This window comes from Lampetra fluviatilis, chromosome 6 (genome assembly GCF_964198595.1).
Source record: "Lampetra fluviatilis chromosome 6, kcLamFluv1.1, whole genome shotgun sequence".
In the NCBI taxonomy this organism is placed as follows: domain Eukaryota; kingdom Metazoa; phylum Chordata; class Hyperoartia; order Petromyzontiformes; family Petromyzontidae; genus Lampetra; species Lampetra fluviatilis.
Window position 1 is genome coordinate 12,934,788 of NC_136280.1, and position 22,521 is coordinate 12,957,308.

The following is a 22,521-nucleotide window of genomic DNA, read 5'->3' on the forward strand; positions in this document are numbered from 1 at the left end:
CCCCGCTCCATGCGTACTAAATGTGTGCCCCCCCCACGCTTACCCCACTGCTACAGCGGATGGGCCTCCACCAGAACGCGCTCTAGAGAGCACCTCGAGTCTACCCCCCCCCCCCCAAGTGGTTCTCAAAGTGGTGGTCCCCGGACCCGAGTCGGTCCTCCAGGTGCACCCCGGTAGCTGTGATGCAAACGCAGATCGATTCGCACAATAATGACGACGTTTACCCTTTGTTTCGGACATCTATATTTTACTCGTGATATTTAATGAAACAAATTTAAGTTCGGTAAACTACCCTGATTAAACTAACCTAACCACCAATATATTTATGTCCCACCCCCCTCCTAAGAAATAAAAATAACCTTATAGCCGCGTAAAAAAAAATTTGTTTGTATGTTCCGGCAATGTTAATCATATTGTATTAGTGGGGGCTGGGTGGGTGGTTCCGCATAAGTGTACTCTTAGGGTTTTTTCGATAAAGTCACGTAGGTAAAAAATAATAAAAAATATGATTTCTTATTATTATTATTTATTATTATTTTAATTTATTATTATTTTTTACCTACGTGACTTTACCGAAAAAAACCTAAGAGTATGAATCCTTTCAGTCACGAAAGCTTCAAATCCGCATAAATGTTTGCATCAACCGGGTGAGCCACGCAGGTTTGAGAAACACCGCTCTGGATGATATTGTACCCCTTGGTGACGAGATGTTAACTACCTCGACTGGTATACAGGAGGTCGTGGGTTCGAACCCGACCCTGACGCCTGTACATTAGGAGTTTGCGTGCTCTCCCCGTGGTCGCGTGAATTTTTCTCCGGGTTTTCCCTTTCACATTTAGAATCAACATGCGTTTGGAGCATATGGCTGCTGGACATTGGCACACGATAAGCCACTTGGTTGAGCTCTCATTTGTGGCCAGGTCGCTTCTGAAAAAAAGAACTGTGTGACTCAGTGGGCCTTACCTGGTTAAATAAAGATAGTGAAAGATACATAGCTCTTTCGCACCGTACCCAGCCAACCGTGGTGATCGGAATTGCCCCCGGGGAAGGACAACAAACTCTCCCACGCGAGCCAGACGTAGAATCACAAACACGCCGACAGAGTACGCGCACCCACAACTACAAACACTCAACGCGTGCACGCGCACACGCACGCGCGCGCACACAATCACGTACGGACCCGCAAAACACAGGGACACCGCTTAAACCATTACACGCACAGATACACAGCGCACGGATCGACACACACACAGGTGCTGTTCGCGAGCAGCTGTGAAGGCCGTAATGACACTCGAGGGCGTTGAGTGGCCAGCGCCACGCCCGGCCGATTTTGTCTCCCCCAATTGGTGATGGGGTTTTTTTTTACCCACGGCACCGGGAACTCGTTTGAGGCTGAGTCGACCTAGGGGAGGCCCAGAGCCGGTTCATATAATCGTCACCCGTGTCGACCGTGATACGGAAATCGAACTCGGGTGGGCGGCTTCGCAGCGCGTCGTGCTCACCGCTCCACGACCGCTCTTACCCAGACAGGCGACACGCGCGCAAGCACAAAGACAAAGATCCCCCGTGTAGCCTTAACAGACTGTAGGGGCAAGTGCTGTTAACGAACACCTATAAAGGCCAACACCACGCCCGTCCGCCTTTGTCTCCCTAGTGGCGATGTTTACACATCGCACCGGGAACTAATTTGAGGCTGAGTCGACCTAGGGGAGGCCCAGGACCGGTTAAGATAATCGTCAGACTGGGGTGTTGACCGTGATGCGGGAACCGAACCCGGATAGCCGGGTTTCTCGTGCAGCGTAGCGCTAACCGCTACACCACCGCTCCCCACACAGACACAACAACAACCGCCATTCGCCACTAAGTGGCGGTGACGTCACCACGACGCTTGTGCCAGGCCATGTGCACCTTGAGGCCACGTGAAGTGTCGAACGCCCGCTGGCAGGAGGTCACGGGGCAGACCCAGGTGCCACGGGTCGACTGACTGAGATGACCGAGATGACTGGCTGATGCACCACCTGTGCCCCCTACTGTGCCAACTTGCTGTGCTTTAGCCACCCGGCGCTCCGCTCGTTGTTGTGAGCGTCGCTCCTCCGCCCTCCGTTGTTGTTGGAGGGCGACTGCCTCCAACTGCCCAGTAGCGTCCTTCACGAGCCTTCTCCACAGAGGCCGATCTTGACACCGCTGGTACCAGTCATCGGCAAGTCCACTCAGCTCCACGTCCTCCTGTACCACATCACTCCATCTCTTCTCTAGCCCGTGCCGCGCCCGTTTATCCCCCTCGATCCGGCCGAACAAAAGCTATTTAAGCATGCGGTGGCTGGGCATGCGGGCTACATGACCCAGCCAACGCAGCCTTGCCTGCCGGAGGAGCTCACTGATGGGACTTTGCCCAGATTTTTCAAGGATTTGTGAGCTCCTCACACAATCCAGCCTGGTTAAACCCAGGATGGATCGTAGGCAGGCCAGCCTAAATGTTTCCAACCGGCGAAGATGCTCCATTAGGGGGGGTCCACGTTTCGCAAGCGTAGAGAAGGGAGGGAATGACTGTGGCCGGAAGACCTGAAGCTTCATGCGGAGCGACAGACCAGGTAGCATCCACACAGCGTTACGCAACCGATGAAAAGATATTGCCGCTTGACTGATTCGGAGTGAGACCTCTGCTGTTAAACTGGAGCCGGTCATAAGCACACTGCCCAGGTATGGGAAACTCTCTCCACTACTGCCCCATCACCGATTGGGAGTTGTGGGGGTGGAGTGTCCGATGGTACAAAATACCCAGGCAGGTGCTTAGTTTTGGTGGGGCTGATGGTAAGGCCCCACCTCTTAGTGGCACGCTCCAGCCTCAGCAGCAGCGTCTCCAACTCCTCCTCTGATTGAGCAGCTATTACCAAATCATCGGCATACATAACGTGGTTGACCAATAGGGAGCCATCCCTTGATCGCACCCGGGCATCGATCAGCCTCCCATTATATCTGTACCAAATGGAAATTCCCCCGGTACAGCTATCGAAGGCTTCACGAACTACGTGGTAAAAATAGATGTTAAATAATGTGGGAGCCAGAGGGCATCCCTGTCGTACCCCAAGGTGTACAGGGAAAGGCTCTGACTCCCGGCCACGTAGTTTTACCCGGGCCCGCTCACCATCATGAAGGTCCTTAATGATCGTGCGCAGAGGGTCAGGGACTCCGAAAGCACGAAGAACAACCCAGAGCCCAGGCCTACTGATGGTATCATAGGCCTTGACCAGGTCAATAAAGCAGAGATGTAGGTCTTGTTGGAATTCCCTACACCTCTGCTGTAGCAGACGGACAGAAAATATGGCATCTGTGCAGGACCGCCCTTTCCTGAAACCGCATTGGGGCTCCGCAAGCCTCTCCTCAGCGTGCCTAGCAAGGCGATGTTGAATAATCCTTGCCAGGACCTTTCCCGGCACACTGAGGAGTGAGATGCCCCTGTAGTTGTTACAGTCTGTGTGGTCCCCCTTCTTAAAGAGGGGGACCACCAGGGCATCCTTACAATCCTGCGGAACCCGTCCAGTGGTCCAGATTGTTGTTATGATGTCATATAGGGCAGTCTGTGCACAAACGCCACCCTCCCTGAGCATTTCGCTTGGGAGATCATCTCTGCCCGGTGCCTTTCCTGGTCTCAGACTCCGGACGCCTTCAGTACTTCCTCAACAGATGGCACCTCAGCCAGCCACTCACAGGGGGTGACCTCTTCCAATATTTGAGGCACCGCAGCCTCAGCAGGGTTATCCCCACTTTGTGCCAGGGTGTTTTCCTGGCTGAGGGATTTCCCCTCCCCCAGGACCTCACAGAAATGCTCAGCAAATCTGCAAGCCTGTTCCTGGGGGTCGGAGATTGGATCACCGGTGTGGCGCTGCAGGTTACTTTTTTGATGGAGTTAAATAGTGATTTGTGATCGTGGGCCACTGAGGCAGACTCCATCTCCTCAGCAACCCGCGACCACCACCCATCCTTGCAGCGCCTTACGGCTCTCCGAACCTCCGAGCAAAGTCTGTGGTAAACCTCCTCATTCTCTGACGTGGGATGCTGTAGCCGATGAGAGTGGGCCTGCCACTTTTTCTCAACAAACCTGAACACCTCCTCTGTCAGCCAGGGTTTCTGGGGAGGTCTGGACCGCGTACTCAAAGCAGCCATTGCAGCTGCATGAGTCACAGTCCTAAACCTCGCCCATTTACCCTCGACATCAGGAGGAGTGGGGGACGATGCCAACCCCAGCTGCAAGCGATGATGAAATTCTCGCTTGCAACTTTCATCAGCTAACTGAGACCAGGCCACTTTAGGTCGGAATGGGGTCCTGGGTGTACACCCACCACCGGAGTGGAAGAATGGCAGGCGCATCTTACAGATGACTAGTCGATGGTCAGAGGGCAGATCAGCTCCTTGGTAGGTCCTGGTGTCAAGGACATGGGCTCGCATCCGCTGGTCCGTCACTATGTAGTCCAGCAGATGTTCTTGCTTGGACCCGGCATGCATCCATGATGTTGTGTGGATGCGCCGATGCCGGAAGAGCGTGTTGGTAATTACAAGCCCATGAGCTGCACAAAAAAATCTAGCAGCCTCCTAACGTTGTTATTGAGCTGATCTGGCCCATGCCTTCCAGTCACTCCAGACCAGGTGCCAGCATCATGACCAACTCGGGCATTGAAGTCACCCAACAAGATGACTCTGTCCCGAGTGGCCACTTTAGCCAGCACCTGTGACAGGAGGTCATAGAAGGCATCTGACTCATCGGCTTTGCCTGCATCCCTCCACGGATGTTCGTCTTCGGTGGGGGCATAAGTAACCACGACCACCACTCTTTGCCTCCGGTTGATGGGAAGGCGAGCCCAAAGTATCTTGGGGCTTACAGCTTCCCACACCTCACTGCCACGCTCCCACGCCCCCTTCATTCTTTTGTTCAGAATAAGAGCCACACCCTGTTGTTTGGCAGTCTCCTGCCCCGAGTAGAGGACTGTTCACCCCTCATAGTGGCAGGAGCCAGAACCGGTCCACCGGACCTCCTGAATGCCACAGAGATCCAGGCGGTACCGGTCCAGCTCCCGACAAAGGAGTGGCAGCCTCTCCTCCGCAGTGAGCGTTCGAACATTCCACGTGGCCATCCGTAGTGGCTTTTCGTTGTTTCTGGAGAAGCCCCGAGAGTGAAGATTCAATCTCCTGGCTCTGCCAATTGGGGTTTGGCCAGGAGACGACATAGACGCCTGTCCCCCCGGGGCCTCCGGCACAAGCTTATTTGTTACATATTTATGTTTAATTCGTAGTTTCGTGGTAATAAATTAAAGGTGGAGGGGTTACCAGCCCCTCGCACCCGTCTAGAGCCCCCGTTTAGCCACTGTGGTGGTCACAGACGCCATGAGGGGAGAGGCCAATGGGCATTGGCCCTCCCCCCAGAGCACTGTCCACGACAGTGTTGCCCGTCCGGCACCGCGAGGAGGTAGGGGGTTGTTTTGCCGGACTGTGACACACACACTGTGACACACACACTGTGACACACACACACTGTGACACACACGCACACAGTGACCCGCTACACCACCGCTCCCCACACACGCACTGTGACACACACACGCACCGTAACACACACACACAGTAACCCGCTACACCACCGCTCCCCCCACACACACACACGCGCGCGCACTTGGCCACGCACTCACGCACGGACACGCATGCGCCAATAGCGGGAGCGAGCGAGCATCCTCGCATCCTCGCTCATCAGGGATGAGGAAGGCGGAGGCAGCTGATGCCGCCACCACCGCCGCCGCTGCCGCTGCTGTTACCCCTCCAACTGCCTCCCTCCCTCCCACACCACACGCGCGTGTTTCCATCACGCGCGCGCATTCCTGAATGAATGAATGTAAGACGGAGATTCGTTCGCCGTCCGTGAAGACGAGGCGACGAGAGGCTCGCCGTGGAGAAGACGCGGAGAGGTGAGATTCCTGATCGTGGAGCCGGGGGTGGGGTGGGGTGAGTGGGGTGAGTGGCGTTGGAGGAGGAAAAGCGCAGCTCCTCTCGTGCGCATTTTTACAGCAGGGATGCTGCTATGCGGTAGCTGTCCTACTACCTCTTATACACACACACACGCCGTATTCTTATATATATACACACATACACTATATCATGGATGTATTTTTTATATTTGTAAATACGCCGTATAGGGTACATGTGCCCAGACTTCCAATGCAGTATTGTTATTCTTTGCGACGTAATTTCGCGCGTTTCGCAATGAGCGTGTGTATGTGTGCATCACTGGCGGATATTCGAAGCCGGCAAACTGGGCCTCCCATAGATTGACTCAGCCTCAAATGGGTATACCTGGTGCGTCAACAATCAGCACTGGGGAGACAAAGGCGGCCGGGCGTGGTTATGACCGCACCGTCGCTAACAGCACTTGCCCCGAAAGCCAGAAAAGCCTATACGGGGGGGGATCTTTGTCTTTGTATAATGTGCCGATGTGCCAAGCCTTGCAAATCGGTGGCGTCTGCGTCTTGTTTTGGAGGCCCTCTTCCAGCAGTGGACTGACCATGGCTGATGGTGACGATGATTTTTGCCAATGCCTTCATATTCCACCCAACGTATATCGAGCAAGCGACCGCCTGTGTGTGTGTGTACAATACAATGTATGTGCACAGTCCTCTTGTAACAGGATACGCACCACGAGACTGTGTCTATATATACACAGATATAACGCCATTTACCATTCCACTGCTGGATCAACGAATCCCCTCCCCCAGCCTCTCTCCACGCTCTGTTGTGTGTCACTTAGGAGGGGGTGTTTTGTCGTAACCATACTTCACCACGCTGGTCAGTGCGTTGGAGAGGCCCTGTGGGATGGCTCAGATGTTTTGTGACTCGTCACCAACAGCATCAATGGTGCCTTCGTGCGTTCCGTGTGATTTACATATACAGTGCATCCTCCCATACAGCCTTTTGAATTTTTTTTTAGGACTATTCCACATATTCCGCTAATACGCGCGTCTTAATGCACACCATATTTACATGTGCACGTGTTATCATCATGTACGTGCCAGAGGGTGCCTTGTCAATTTACACCGCAGTGGAACAACGCGTTTGTGCTGCACATCGTTGCCATGCCAGGAGCGAATATCTGAACCGGTGCTGCGTCTCGTCGCCTTTAAACGAGCACCTGGTGCGGTGTGTAAACATCAACACTGGCGGAGAAGACAAAGGCGGCCGGGCGTGGTGTTGCCCACCCCCCCCACGTGTGCCACCGTGCCGGCCTTCACATAGGTCCTCGCTAACAGCACTTGCCCCGATAGCCTGTTAAAGGCTACACGGCGGGAGCTTTGTCTTAATGTACTCTATATGTGCGTGTATAATGTGGTGTATATACAAGGTGTGTGTGTTTATTAGCGCATGTCCATTGTCACAATACAAAGACAACGGTCACCCGTGTAGCCTTCACAGACTGTAGGGGCAAGTGCTGTTAGCGAGCACCTATGAAGGCCGGCACAGCACACGAGGGGGTGTGGGTGGCCAGCACCACGCCCGGCCGCCTTTGTCTCCCCAGCGGCGATATTTACGCATCGCACAAGTTACTCGTTGGCTGAGTCGACCTAGGGGAGAGACCCAGGACCGGTTCAGATAATCGTCACTGCTGTCTTCTGTGGACGGGATCGAACTGGGGATCGCCGGCTTCGTAGCGCAGTGCGCTAACCGTTGTCACCCCCCCCCACACACGTGTAGTGTTACACACGTGGACAGGGGTGTACTCATACAAATACACGTGGGCTGTCAATGTGCGTGTGAGCGGTGAGGGTAGTGGTTAGCGCACTGCGCTTCGAAGCCGGCGGAATATTTGTCTTTGTAAGCTGCATCACGCCAGGCACACAATGCGTACGCCACAGTGCTCAGTCGTGCTCATTATGTATCCGGGAAAACCCTCACTGAGTCTCTGACACTCTTTCAAGAGGCGCCTGCCCCGCATTGGGATGTGTATGACCAACTCCACGAACGAGTGTTTTGGGAGAGAACCCGCGTATACGAGGGCGGAAACACTGAAAAGGGACCGCACAGATGGACGCAAAGATCCATTGTTGGCACTGCCATTTCCTGGCAACCACGCAGGTCCAGGTACCATCCAAAATCTAACCAGGGTCAAAATCCTGCTTAGCTTACAAAATACGAGATCAGGGGCATTGGGCGTCGAAATATGTGTGTTCTAAAGTACACAATGCATTGTGCGTCTCATAATGTATACAGGGCTTCATTGAAACCGGAGCCTAAGGCTGAGCTCCGGAAAATGTCTCCACTGGGCGGGGCCTGGGGGAGGTTGGGGGTACGCCTCCGAAAAAGATTCCATGAGAAATTAGGTTAAGAACCAGGCTACAGTCTACATTATAGACTGCCAGTACACTCACCCAGCTTAATAACTAGGCTACAGTCTACATTATAGACTGCCAGTACACTCACCAAACTTAATAACCAGGCTACAGTCCACATTATAGACTGCCAGTACACTCACCAAACTTAATAACCAGGCTACAGTCCACATTATAGATTTCCAGTACACTCACCCAGCTTAATAACCAGGCTACAGTCTACATTATAAACTGTCAGTACACTCACCCAGCTTAATAACCAGGCTACAGTCTACATTATAGACTTCCTGTACACTCACCAAACTTAATAACCAGGCTACAGTCCACATTATAGGCTGCTAGTACACTCACTCCGATTAAGAACCAGGCTACAATCTACATTAGTGTTTTTTTGTTTTTATTATTTTTGTATCATTTTTATTCACAAAATTTTTTTCATTATTTTTCTATCTACGTGACTTTACCGAAATAACCAAAAAATATCACATGATTACGTTTGTGTCCCCCAGGAAAGCCTCGCGGGGTCTCATTACTCTTTTTGTTAGGTTCCTGCTAGGATATTGAGCGTCACGGTGGCGAGTGTTCACTACTCCGCCTGATATACAGGAGGTCCTGGGTTCAATCCCGACCACTGTATATCTGGAGTTTGCATGTTCTCTCTCTCTGTGGTCCCTGTGGATTTTTCTCCGGGTCCTCCGGGTTTCCCCTCCACATTTAGCATCAACATGCGTACAGAAATTATTCACAAAGATCATTTGGAAAAGAAAAAAAACATACTGTTCAGAGGCAAACGAACCGCAAACGAAAGCTGGTATTATAAACGTTTTCTCTACCAGATTCTTTAATAAGTACAGTGCAATGCCTCGATTTTGTACACTACGACAATGCATGTAATTCACTGGAAAATTATGCAGTCATCAAATCTCTCACAAACCAAGGCCGAAATAAACACTTTTTTTATGAAAACCTTTTGCAAGGATGGAATAACTACACCGAGAGTGAATAATGAAAGGAGCAGAATACAAATCAAGTGAGCCAGGAAATGATATACCAAAAATAATTCACCTTGACATGAGAAAGGAGGATAATAAAGGCATAAACATATATGGGAAAATATTAACCATCTCCGATCTGCTGATAACATCGTAGGACAACCATTGTAAATCAATTACAGGGAAAATGAACATAATAAAGACCGAGATGAGGGATTCAAATTGAGCAATCATTGGAAGGATGTAATTAACCAAGTTAAACTTTAACTGCTAGACAGCCAGTTTAGATTTATTGTCATACTCATATCCTTATTCCCAGTCTGTTACCCCCAGCTTCACACACAACCATCACCATTACCGCACGTTAGTGTTCATCTTGCGCATTCCTAATTTGCCCCCCCCTCCCGGCAGCCTAACAAAAGGCTGCTTAATCTTAGCTTTCTTCTTCTTGGTTCTTTCGGTAAAGTAACGTAGAAGGAAAATAATAAAATAATGAAAAGAAAACATTATGAAAAAATATAATATAATACATCTATTTATTTATTTATTTATTTATTTTTTCCCTTCTACGTGACTTTAAGAACCAAGAAGATGAATCCCTGCAGTCACGAAAGCTTTAAATCGAAACTTAGCTCTACTTCCGCCCCCTGCATCACAAAGCTTCAGTTGGAGCTCCATGCGTTGCCTCCCAACGCCCTCCCCGTTCCTCACATCTTTGCCTCCCAGTCCACAGCCCGCCCACACACTCACCTTGCCCCCTCCATCCATCCCCCGCGACTATATAATTCCTCGTCACAGCCATCTCTTAGACACACTTAAGCGGTTGTGCTTTCCCTACGTTGTCCCCACCTGAAGAAGGACGCTTGTGTTGCGCCCGAAACGTCGTGATTTAATTTAGTTGTTTTCAGTGTATGTTGGATTAGGCCACGTGGTCTTACCAAAAAAACAAATATGGAGCATTGCATTGGCTACACACACCCTACGTTGTAAATGTTTGTACAAAAGGGTCTGCTAAATACCATCAAAAATATTTGTCGGAGGTACACGAGTGGGAAACATCAGAGAATGAAAACCCAGGACAGTTATTGAAGGCAGACCGTGATCAACGTGATACAACAGAGAGCAGGTTGGAGGGCTGTAAAATGAAAAGCAATATGTGCCTAGCCAGACACTGTACCTCGAGTCCGTAATTAGCCGCACAGTAAAACATAATTCTGCATCGGATCAAAGATCGCCCGTGTAGCCTTAACATACCTTTGGGGCAAGTGCTGTTAGCGAGCACCTAATAAGGCCGGCACGACACACGGGTCGCGGTTAGGTGGCCACCAACACGCCCGTCCGCCTTTGTCTCCCGAGTGGCGGTGTTGACACACTGCGCCAGGAAGCTAAGTTGGTGCCGAGACGACCGAGGAGAGGTTCCCAGAACCGGTTCGGATATTCGCCACTTTCCTTGATCGTGGGCGGGAATTGAACTCGTGTGGCCAGGTTTGTGGTGCACGCAGCACGCCGCGGAAACCGTTGATGCAACAGCCCGGTAAATGTATTCAAAATAAGTGTAGATATGTTTAAAATTACTCATTGTACTTGATTGTAAGGATTTACAGGTGCTTTCATTTGCGTTGTGAGTTTTAAATGTTGAGCCATGGTTTACGTGGGTTGCTGGCTTGTTGTTGTTGTGTGTTAAATTGATTCTTCAAGGTGTTCGCAGCTAGCCAGAAATGTCAGCTAACCCGGACCAAGTGCTCACCTCTCGTGTTAGTACGGCTAACAGGGGGTGTTACACTCACATGTGTGTGTGTGATCCCTATACGGAGGATCTTTATCTTTGCTCTGTAAAGCACAGAGCTTGTAGGGAGCGGTAGTGCGTTTACGAACCCAGCGACCCGAGTTCGATTCCCGCTCACGGCCAACACCCATTGACGATTATCTGTACCGGTCCTGGACCTCCCCTAGGTCGACCCAGCCTCAAATGAGTACCTGGTGCGGTGTGTGTACACATCGACACTGGAGAGATAAAGACGGGCGGGCGTGTGTGCTGGCCACCCATGTGCACCGTGCCGGCTTTCAGAGGTGCTCGCTAACAGCAACTTGCCCCAACAGTCTGCTAAGGCTGCACGGGGGATCTTTGTCCTTTTGTGAAGCAAAAGCAAAAGGACAAAGGTCATCGCAGTCAGCCACAAGCCATGCCACCTGCTGGGTCTGCCCCGTGACCTGTTAGCGGGCCTTCGACACTTCACGTGGCCTCAAAGTGCAACTAGCCTAGCACAAGCGCCGTGGTGACGTCCCCGCCACTAAGTGGTGGACGGCGGCTGTTGTTGGTCTGTAAAGCATGCACCATGTGTAAATTAGACAAATTACAGATGGAGCTGTCCAAACTACGCGTGTGTGTGTGTGACTGCCCGACGGTCCAATGTTTTCCCGCAAAAAGAAAACTGCATTTAATCCGATCCGCGAGCGTCACTAACGCGGGTCCACCGTGGCATTTTTGGGATTCAATCGATGAATTAAATTATCCCATAAAACATCTCGCGTAAAACAGTGAACGTTACATAGCAGCGATGCTGGGTCGGTTTGCGGCCGCTGTGGTGGTGGTGGTGGCAGTGGCAGTTGTGGGCCCTGTGCAGCGATTACTGCCGACCAGTGGTGAAAGTGATGTTCGCGTGGAAGATGTTTTCTCTTTTTCGTCTCTCCATCTCGGCGTTACTTGACTCATTATCAGGGGCGGGCGGGCGGGGGGGGCACTTTAGCCGATGAGGCATCGTCGGTGTGTGAGGGCCGCCACACATTTGAAACACCATTGTTGGGTTTGACAGCAGCACGATGATGATGATGATGGGGGGAGTGTGTTCACATGTTGTGTATTGTCGGGGGGGGGGGCGCACTAAAGGCCATCAGGGGCCGCCAGTGGCCCGCGGGCCTTGCAATGAAGAACAATGCTCGATCTCATATTGTTGTTCTTATTACATCCTTATCTCATTTATTTGTCTGAAAAAAATATCTACCATTTCTCTCTCGTATATCTCTTTCCTCTCTGTTGCACAACACAGTATCTCACTTCTTAATTGACTGCCCCTTGAATGTCTCTTCTGAATAGATCTCCGATCTCGTCATTACATATTTTATGAAGAATACATTTCTTGCTGAGGAGCATAAACCATCGCGCAAACTCCGGTCATCCTCGCAGCAGCTTTTGGATCGCCATCGAACAAAGACGGACACCGCATCGCGCGCTTTCAAATGCGCTTCTGCGACCGTCTGGTACGCTCTTTCTTCTGACATTAAGAAGCCACTGGAGTTATGCGACCTTAAATCTCGATTGAAAACTAATTTCTTTAGAACTGCTTTTTGTGTGGAGTGTGTTGTCTCTTCCCCCGCACCTCTGATTAGCACGGTTGGCTACGTAGAGTGCGAAAAAAGTTTCATATATGTAGCAGGGAGCGGTGGTACAATGTTTGGCGCACTTCAGTACAAACCCAACCACCTGAGCTCGATTCCCAGCCATGGCTAACATCTGTGGCGTGTGTTATCTGAAGCGGTTCTCAGCCTCCTCGAGGTTGACTCAGCCGTAAAATGAGGAGCTGGTGCAGTGTGTTGACATCAACACTGGAAGCAAGGGTTGTCGGGCATGGTGCTGGCCACACCACCGCATTGTGCATGGCGTTGATCTTCATAGGTGCTCACGAACAACTCCAGTAATCTACTAGGCTTAAGGTTAGAGTTTTGTTGTGGACAAAGTTAGGGAAATATGTATTATAATTTGAATGTCATAGGTAATGACATAGCTGGTAAACAAATCCCCAATAAATTTGGCAATAACATTGTGACCTAAAAATAATGTATATAATAACAACACTTCTGCTTACCTTTTCTAAAAAGAGGCATATGAATAGTTACTTAATAGTTATTGAGTACAAGTCAAACCCTTGAATAATCAAAGAGTATAAAACAACGTTATTTATATCAATAGTAAAATTATAACACGTGATGGCATGTTGCATTGTGGTAAAGGTAGGCTTGTGTGAGAACAAGGCCCTGTCCACCCAGCAGAGCATCCCTGGGCCCAATCACCACCACCTCAATCAAAGGAACTTAACTGCTCAATATTATTGTGGCAGAGAAGTCAGAGAAATTAAATGTGATGTGGAGTAGAGCATAACAAAAAACATTTCACATTTAAACTAAGAAAGGGTAGTGTTTGTCTAGCACTCCGAAATAAAGCTATGCTTTAAGTGAAGTTGCGTTCTATCAGTCCTGCCGCCTGAACGGTATTCAGTTGAATTATGAGGCGACCTTCTGTCCTTAATCTGGTCTCATTCCCATCAGAGATCAATGCAACGCCATGCACCAACATGTTACATGCACCAACATGTTACATGCACCAACATGTTACATGCACCAACATGTTACATGCACCAACATGTTACATGCACCAACATGTTACATGCACCAACATGTTACATGCACCAACATGCTACATGCACCAACATGTTACATGCACCAACATGCTACGTACGGTAAAGAGGGGGTACTTGGCTGTAAGATCGGCAGCTCACCAGCATTGGTTCAAACAATCCTGAGTCTGCTTATGAGACGCGGTATGTCTAAACCGGTCCAGAGTTTGCTTGACTTGAAATCAGTGCTACTGAAATTATGAACTCCCAGAAGACCGAGCAGCTGATGGGTTGTGTAAGAAATACTTTGATATTTTTTTTTATGTGTAGAGACAGATGTATGAAGAAGACATTGCTTGTTTATATTGTTATTTATGTTCTCCACGACAACGCGAATCATTATTTTGTGTCACAAGGTAGGTCACTACAGCATATGATAGATCACTACTGAGTAGAAGGCCAAGTTCACGATCAACTGAATGTCCAAACACAGTCGCAGACATGTAAAAAGGTTACTAAACATCGCTGCTTGACCAGGACTGTCACGGTTTTATAATTCCTGTTCCCTAAAGCATTTGCGAAAGATTATTATTTCGCTGGCTTAATGCTTGACTCGTATGTGATTAGTATGTGCAATGGGTGGGGGCTACCCGAGTGGTGGGCGGGGTTGGCAGGAGTAGGCGGAGCCAAGGGGCTGGAGGCAAGTTCCATTGAGAGAGGGCCTGTTCACAATGGTGGCCGGGCTAGTTGTTGAGTGGATGTGGCTATTGAAAGTGGGTGGGGCTGCTGGAGGGAGGGACTGCCAAGCTCGGCACGTGTCCTGTGGTTGAGCCTTCAAGAAATTGTGCAGTTTTGCAGACGTGTCGGCTACGTGTACGTGCGTCCAAGGGAGATGGCATTTAAACATAGGTTATGACAATGTTTGCTGCGTTTACTTTTAAATAAAGTATGTTAATTTCAACAATATACACTAATTCTAGATTTGAGGTTTTCGTGACTGGTTTTTTCGGTAAAGTCACGTAGGTAAAAAAGGAAAATTAATTAAATCACGTAATATACACTACGTGGTTGTTGTTGTTGTTGTTTTATCAACCATGGGCTGTAATTGGTTTCGAGCTTGACCATATTTTAGCATCTCACTCCACATGAGGCAAATTACTTTTGTTCACAGATGATAGGGATCGTATATTTGTAAGTGTTTAGCGCGAGACAAAGCAGTTTATAACTTTAGGTTGACCTTGCCGAATGGGTAAGTTTATGGTTTTCAGATGTTGTAAGTTATAATCGTATACTCCATTGTTTTTGTGTAAAATGTAAGCTTTCTGGCCTCTCTAGAACATCTTTTGGAATCTACATCAGTCACTCGGTTGCAGTCGACATGTACAGTGCAGGGTGGTCCAGATGTCTTGTGACCCCCCATTTAATTTTCTAAAAAAACATATTGTTCAAGTAAGCTTTATTTAAACATAAATTGAATATGCAAAGGGAGGGGGGAAATCTTAGGGGCCAGTTAATTGGGGGTCACCTGACATCTGGACCACCCTATTGAACACTCAGCGAGCTGAGTATTATTCCTGGACAGGGCCAACATCGGTGGCGAGTGACATCCGAACTGGACCTCTCCCGCCACCCAATATCCCCTGCACCAACCCATGCTCTGACAAGCGTGAAGTAAAGTGACATAAGCCCCGAGGCCCGATGTGGTTTGTGGGAGGCCTTCATCCAGCAGTGGGTTGACAGGGGGCTCGACATACCGTACGAATAAAAACATAGCAGCAAATATGATGCCATTGCTGAGTCTCAAGACTTATTCATGAGGATATTACTTTGGGATGTTCGTGGGGAGCAGCAGTGTAGCGGGTTGTCGTGCTATGCTACGAACCCGGCGACCCGAGTTTGATTCCCCGCTCACGGCCAAGACCAGTGAGATCGAAACCGGTCATGGGTTTCGCCTAGGTCGACTCAGCCAGGAATGAGGACCTGGTGTGGTGTGTAAACGTCACCACTGGGGAGATAAAGGTGGCCGTGCGTGGTGTTGGCCATCCACTCCCTTGTGTGCCGTGCCGGCCTTCATAGGTGCTCGCTAACAACACTTACCCCAACAGTCTGCTCAAGGCTATACGGGGGATCTTTGTCTTTTTTTGGCCAAGGCCTGATGGAGTACTTCTGGGAGGAAACAATGGGGCCTACGGCTGGTGTACGTGGCCAAGGGAGCGGTCTCTGTGGTGACAAATTCAGCACATCCTGAGGGCAGCAACAAAAACAAATGCAAGCTGTCACCGAGAAGGCAGTTCCAGCAGCCAGAAAAGAAATACGGCAAAAGTTGACGATAATGGCTATGCTGTGCTGATGAGGCCCAATTGGTATGAAAGCGATTCATAGTTGCCTTGTTATCCTTCTGCTGCCTAAATAAATGAAAATGCACTGCGTAAGCTTATTTGAGCTGGTGGCCATCACGAGGTTGTTGTGCATATTGGCATGCGGAGGATGCTGGGATGCTGACATGTTTTGGTGTTTAATTCACTTATTTGTGTGTGTGTAGATAATTTAGCTTTGGGCTGCACACATTTTTTTTCGTGTTGAATTGTCCCTTCAGATGGAATAGTGCTTGAACAGTATTTTTCGTCGTCAACGGTGATGATAAATTCTAGATTTGAAGCGTTCGTGACTGCAAGGATTCATACTCTTAGGTTTTTTCGGTAAAGTCACGTAGGTAAAAAATAAATAGAAATAAAATAAATGTAATAATAAATGAAATAAATCAATTAAATCACTGTGATTTAATTGATTTATTTTTATTTATTATTATTTTATTTCTATTATTTTTTACCTACGTGACTTTACCGAAAAAAACCTAAGAGGTGATGATAAAACTCAGAAAACCACAATCGGTTTGGTCCAGAAATCCCCGGCTGCTGGACCCGACTTGTTGTTTTATGTTTCCACGGCGAAACAGATCCTAGTCTTTTTTTTACGAAGAAATAATTAATTCCCACGTGCTTTCACTAAGTTCATCCCACACGTCTGTGCGCCGCTCACTGTGCTGTGTTACAATTGGACGGTTGTTCTGGCAAAGGCATCCCTTCTCGAGGTGGGTTTGGTAGATCAGACAAAGGTCATCGTGAGCAGACTGACAGCCGGCGGGGGCGTAAAGTGGGTAGGAGATGGCGGTACACAAAATGAGTATCCGATCTGCGTGCGCCAATATTGAGTGTTATACTCTTTGGTTTTTTCGGTTAAGTCACGTAGGTAAAAAATATAAAATAAATTAAAATGAAAACAGATCAAATTAATTTTAATTTATTTTATATGTTTTACCTACATGACTTAACCGAAAAAACCAAAGAGTATTGATCCTTGCAGTCACGAGTGGTATCCCCATCGTTTATAGGGGAGTTCTCTCAGCACTTTGGTGTCCTCCCACATGCAAAATACTCATTTAGGAATTGGTCACACATACCAGATGGGTGCGGTGGTGCAGTGGTTAGGGCAGTTTACTTTCAACTCACAGCCACGGGGTTTTCCTTCACCAAACCCGTGCTTAACAACGTGGTGAAGTATGGTTTAACAACCACCTCATGACAGACACAACTAGACCGAGGCCTTTATCCACCCAGCGGTGGATATACAAAGGGCTGTACAAACATTCAAATGCAGGGCTGACGTTAAAAACAAGTTTTGAGGCTTTGGGTAAATATATTCAGTTACGAACTCAAATACCTCGCATATGGAGCTCAATAAACGTCTTGATTAGTGATAATTTAGTATTCACGACTACAGACCTTGTGTTAGCAGGAGGCATTTTTTTTTTTCAAATGCTGCCGTGCATGTCTCTAGGTGCTGGTGGCTCAAATGCAACGCCAAGGAAACAGCCACTGAACTCAAACTGCGAGTTGACAAAACGTGAGTTATTTGCTTATTTACATCTTGTTAAGGTGCCCAAGTCTAACACCTATAATGTGTTCATACTGTAAGGAATAACAATGGGTCCAAGTTCAGCATTTCAAAATATATATTTGTACGTTTTGGCTGCCCTTCATACTCTACAGGACACGCATATTTATATGTTTATACACACACACTTGTATCCACTTATAGATACCCCACTGATATGACTTAATGACTGCAGATTACCACATGGTTCCATGCTGAAAGAACATCACACGGGCTATGTTACGTAACCATTATCAGGAGTAAGCTAATTTGTTTCGTGAAGCAGCATTGGCAGTGGTACATTAGCACAGAATTTTTTTTAAACACATTTATCAATAACGGATGTGTTGAGGGCACCATGGTGGCGAGATGGTAACTACCTCGCCTGGTATACAGGAGGTTGTGGGTTCAATCCCGACCCTGACGCCTGTACATTTGGAGTTTGCATGTTCTCCCTTTTGGTCGCGTGGATTTCTCTCCATGCCCTCCGGATTTCTCCTTCACATTTCTAAACATGCGTTTCGAGTATTTGGCTGCAATACATCTCTACATGATAAGCCACTTTGTTGAGCTATCATTTGTGGCCAGGTCACTTCTGAAAAAGAGCTATATAGCTCAGTGGGCCTTACCTGGTAAAATAAAAAAAATTGTATAGTTTAAGAACACTGTCGCCTTGAAAAGGGAAAAAAAACATTGGGCGACGTTTTGGGGTAATGGCCCTTCCTCTGAGCACAGTGCGAGTGAGACCCGAGAGACAGAGACTCAGGAGAAGTTGAAAGATTTAAGACTGTACTCCTGTAGAGACTTTGAGTTTAAAATTTTCAATGCGAGGTCTCCCTATTATTTGAGTGAGGTGTCTATAAGTGGATCACCCTGTACCAGATAATTTTGTCCTAGGGAATTGTACTTCACAAAATGCACGAATGCACGTTGTTTTTGTTGTGTTAACTAACTCGCCTCTTATTTGCTGCCCACTTGTGTTTTGATGTTGCAGTTGTTGCTGTGGCGACATCACCAGGTGGGTGGCGTCCATTTTGAAATTGTTGAGCGGGGAGAAGGGAAATGGCCACTGGGGGCCCCAGTCTCAAAAAAGCCTCGGAATTGTTGAAGATAACCTTTCCCAGTAGACGCTGGTGCGAACGTTGTGCCAAAGGTTTACTGGGTTTCCCACTTTTTATGAAAACTCAACATATAGAATTTTCGAAGATGTTTTTAAACAAGATGTTAAATCCCCTCACCTGGTATGCAGGAGGTCGTGGTTTTGTTCCCGACCCAGACGCCTGTATATGTGGAGTTTGCGTATTCCCTCTCCCCGTGGTCGGGTGGATTTTTCTCCGGGTACTCTGGTTTTTCACTCCACATTTAAAAACACACGTTTTGAGTATTTGGCTGTTATAAATTTCCACGTGAAGAGCCACTTCGTTGAACAATTATTTGTGGCCAGGCCACTTCTTGAAAAATAGCCATATAGCTCAATGGGCTTTACCTGGTAAAATTTTACCTGGTCAAATTTAAATAAAAAAATCGGCAATCAGAAAATTATGCTTGTGCAAATTTTATTCGTGGTGTAGATGATTTAGACAGCCTAGTTACCATTGTAACTATTGTAAATGCTTACATGCTCAATTAAACATTGATATGCTCAATGAATGTGCCAAATAAAGTCTCTCCTAGTCCTAATTCAGGGGCTGGAAATCCACATGTGTCCATAGCAAAGGCAATGGAGCTTTCATTTGAGGTGTAAACATATGCCAAACAATTACATTTTTTCCAAATTATCGTAAAGTTTGCAATAACCCATAAAAAAACATGCAAACGTTGACTAATGTTCAATGTTTACCAGGAATGTACAAATACAATCTCTGAATTTTGTTTCTGAAATTGTCTCAAACTTACCAATTGTGCATCATGCGATATAATATAAATTCACATAAAGGAAGCCCTTGAAAGCTATTATTTGAGGTTGCATTGCATCTCAACTTTGGGGGAGCATGTACTCCACTGCTCCCTATTTTGTCATGGCCATGTGCATCACCGCTGATGTTTGTTTTAATGCAACATATGATTTTGTATTCTGACATGGCGGTGGTGGTGGTCCTTGCTTTTGCTTTATTTGTGTTGTATGTATGCATGTATGTTGAACTTCTTTCGCGTCGTACGTAGCAGCAACCGTGCTAATCGGAGGTGCGCAGTGTTGCCACCGCTGCTGTTGTTTCCATTGGCTGATGTTGGTGCATGTGCTGCTGTTGACATTGCTGCAGTCGTTGCCCTTGCTGTTATTGCTGCTGACGTCGCCGCCGTGCCGTCCTTGTCAACGATTCGCCGACACAATGTACGTGTACCGACTGCTTCCAAATCCGACCCCTCTCCTTCCCCTCCGTCCCTCCCTCCCTCCCTGCTCAACCAACTCTCCAGACTTAGGCTCCAACCCGCCCCCCCGCCCCCTTTCCTGCTATGACGGTCGCTGGCGGCAACGACGGGACGGCCGTGCACGGCAGCACGACGGCGATCTACAGCCAGACGCACGGCAACTACGCGCAGCGCGCTCAGCTTGGAGATGGCAACGAGCGCGTGGTCATCAACGTGGCCGGCATGAAGTTCGAGACGTGCGCGCGGACGCTCGCCCAGTTCCCCGACACCCTGCTGGGCGACCCCGCGCGACGCGCCCAGCACTTCGACCCCCTGCGCAACGAGTACTTCTTCGACCGCAACCGGCCCAGCTTCGACGCCATCCTCTACTACTACCAGTCGGGCGGGCGGCTGCGCAGGCCCGCCAACATCCCCTTCGACCTGTTTTCCGAGGAGATCCGCTTCTTCGAGCTGGGCGAGGAGACGATCCAGCGCTTCCGCGAGGATGAGGGCTACATCCGCGAGGAGGAGAGGCCGCTGCCCGAGTCGGAGCTAAAACGCCAGGTCTGGCTGCTCTTCGAGTACCCTGAGAGCTCAAGTGCGGCTCGCGTAGTTGCGATTGTCTCCGTTGTCGTGATCTTGGTCTCGATTATCATCTTCTGTCTGGAAACGCTGCCACAGTTTCGGCAGGACGGTGACGATGAGTTAGAGACCAATAGCACTATGGAAAGTGTACCAAAGGCCAGCTTCGCAGCTGACCCATTTTTCCTCGTAGAGACGGTATGCATCGTGTGGTTTTCCTTTGAGCTCTTAGCACGGTTTTTGGCCAGCCCGAGCAAACCCGCATTCTTCCGCAACATCATGAACAGCATTGACGTGGTGGCCATCATGCCGTACTTCATCACGCTCGGAATGGAGCTGGCCGAGCAGCAGGGCAACGGTCAGCAGACCATGTCGCTCGCCATCCTGCGCGTCATCCGCCTGGTGCGCGTCTTCCGGATCTTCAAGCTGTCTCGCCATTCCAAAGGCCTCCAGATCCTGGGCCAGACGCTCAAGGCGAGCATGCGTGAGCTGGGGCTGCTCATCTTCTTCCTCTTCATCGGCGTCATCCTCTTCTCGAGCGCCGCCTACTTCGCCGAGGTGGACGAGCCCACGACGTACTTCACGAGCATCCCGCACGCGTTCTGGTGGGCCGTGGTCACCATGACGACGGTTGGCTACGGCGACACGGTGCCCGTGACGGTGGGCGGCAAGGTGGTGGGGTCGCTGTGCGCCATCGCCGGCGTGCTCACCATCGCGCTGCCCGTGCCCGTCATCGTGTCCAACTTCAACTACTTCTACCACCGCGAGACCGACGTTGACGACTCGCACTCCAACGTGGCGCAGTCGCCGAAAAACTCCGCAGTTAATTACCCCTCGAATGAGTCGCTGAAGAAGAGCGCGCCAAGCACACCGGTGCACACGCCCGGCTCCGTGAGCTGCCACTCCGTGAGCAAAGGCGACAACACGCACACACACACGTACGTGGCCAACAGCTATGAACATAAGTGCCAGCCCACCGACGTGTGAACGATCATGTTGTTAGCGCGAATTTAAGGTTGCTGTTTTTGAGTTAATTTAATGCTGCGACTTGTCAGTCGTGTATCATTGTGTTCAACAGGACTCTTAACGTCCCCGTTGGTCCCTTATTAATTTCGATGCCACATTTACGCTGTCTGCAACAAGATGGCCGCCTTTCCACATTCGCTTTAACCGTGACGTTGAAAACAGGCCGCGGCCGTTATTGTGCACAAGCTTGTGGAAGACACTTCATCTGCGATCACATGATTTCAACGGACGGAGCTGTGTATACGGACAGATGTTCCTTGGGGACGTTTGTAAACACTCCATTGTGTGCAAGTGCGCCAGCCCACATTCATCAGTGCTTTTTTACTTGAGAATTTGAAAGATAAGTCAAGGCCTCATTTGCGCTTTAATAACTCGAATACAAAAACTATTCCATGATCTTTAAAAACTTTAAAGTTTTCATTCTCATCCCATTACCAGCAAACTTCATGGTTTTCGCATGCTAGATCCTGCTTCTTTGGTAGAATCTCAACAGCGCTTAATTTTTGTTTTTAAAGTCTCCATCGCCATTGCTCGCAAATGAATTTACACTTGCCGATGTATGAGTATCACCGGTTACAATTTATTGCAGTTTACAGAGGAGCTTTTACCACCCCGGTCCTCATACTCCACCATAGTTTGGCTTTCAATCATTTCCATGCAGTACATGTGACCATAAACAACTTAATTTGCGAATTAAGTCGTTAACCACGAAAGAGACTGATCGTGGGACTGCAACTTTCAAAGCCCTGGTGAAGTGCTGTCACGTAACATCACACACGCACTCAGAATATCTACAAATCGCGATTGTCATGTTTCGGTTGGTTGTTTTGCTCATGGCTCGTGGGTGTCTGTTGATATGTTTTCACTTCGTTCAGATTAACT

At 48.8% G+C, this 22,521-nt stretch overlaps 1 protein-coding gene across 3 annotated transcripts; it reads left to right on the forward strand.

Moving 5' to 3' along the window:
- Positions 1-5,710: 5,710 nt before the first annotated feature.
- On the forward strand, positions 5,711-22,071 carry LOC144932917 (potassium voltage-gated channel subfamily A member 3-like). 3 transcript variants are annotated; one of them, XM_078857314.1, is made up of 5 exons: positions 5,711-5,954; positions 12,453-12,616; positions 17,587-17,652; positions 18,677-18,700; positions 20,098-22,071. In XM_078857314.1, exon 5 carries the CDS (start codon positions 20,137-20,139, stop codon positions 21,598-21,600), a length of 1,464 nt encoding a protein of 487 aa, XP_078713440.1. In that variant the 5' UTR covers positions 5,711-5,954; positions 12,453-12,616; positions 17,587-17,652; positions 18,677-18,700; positions 20,098-20,136; the 3' UTR covers positions 21,601-22,071. The 3 variants fall into 3 exon arrangements, with proteins under 3 accessions (XP_078713440.1, XP_078713442.1, XP_078713441.1); XM_078857316.1 differs by lacking the exon at positions 17,587-17,652; XM_078857315.1 differs by lacking the exon at positions 12,453-12,616.
- The last annotated feature ends 450 nt before the right edge of the window (positions 22,072-22,521 follow it).

Coding starts and splice junctions, on each gene's coding strand:
- LOC144932917 (XM_078857314.1), top strand. CDS start 20,137: ATGACGGTCGCTGGCGGCAACGACGGGACGGCCGTGCACGGCAGCACG.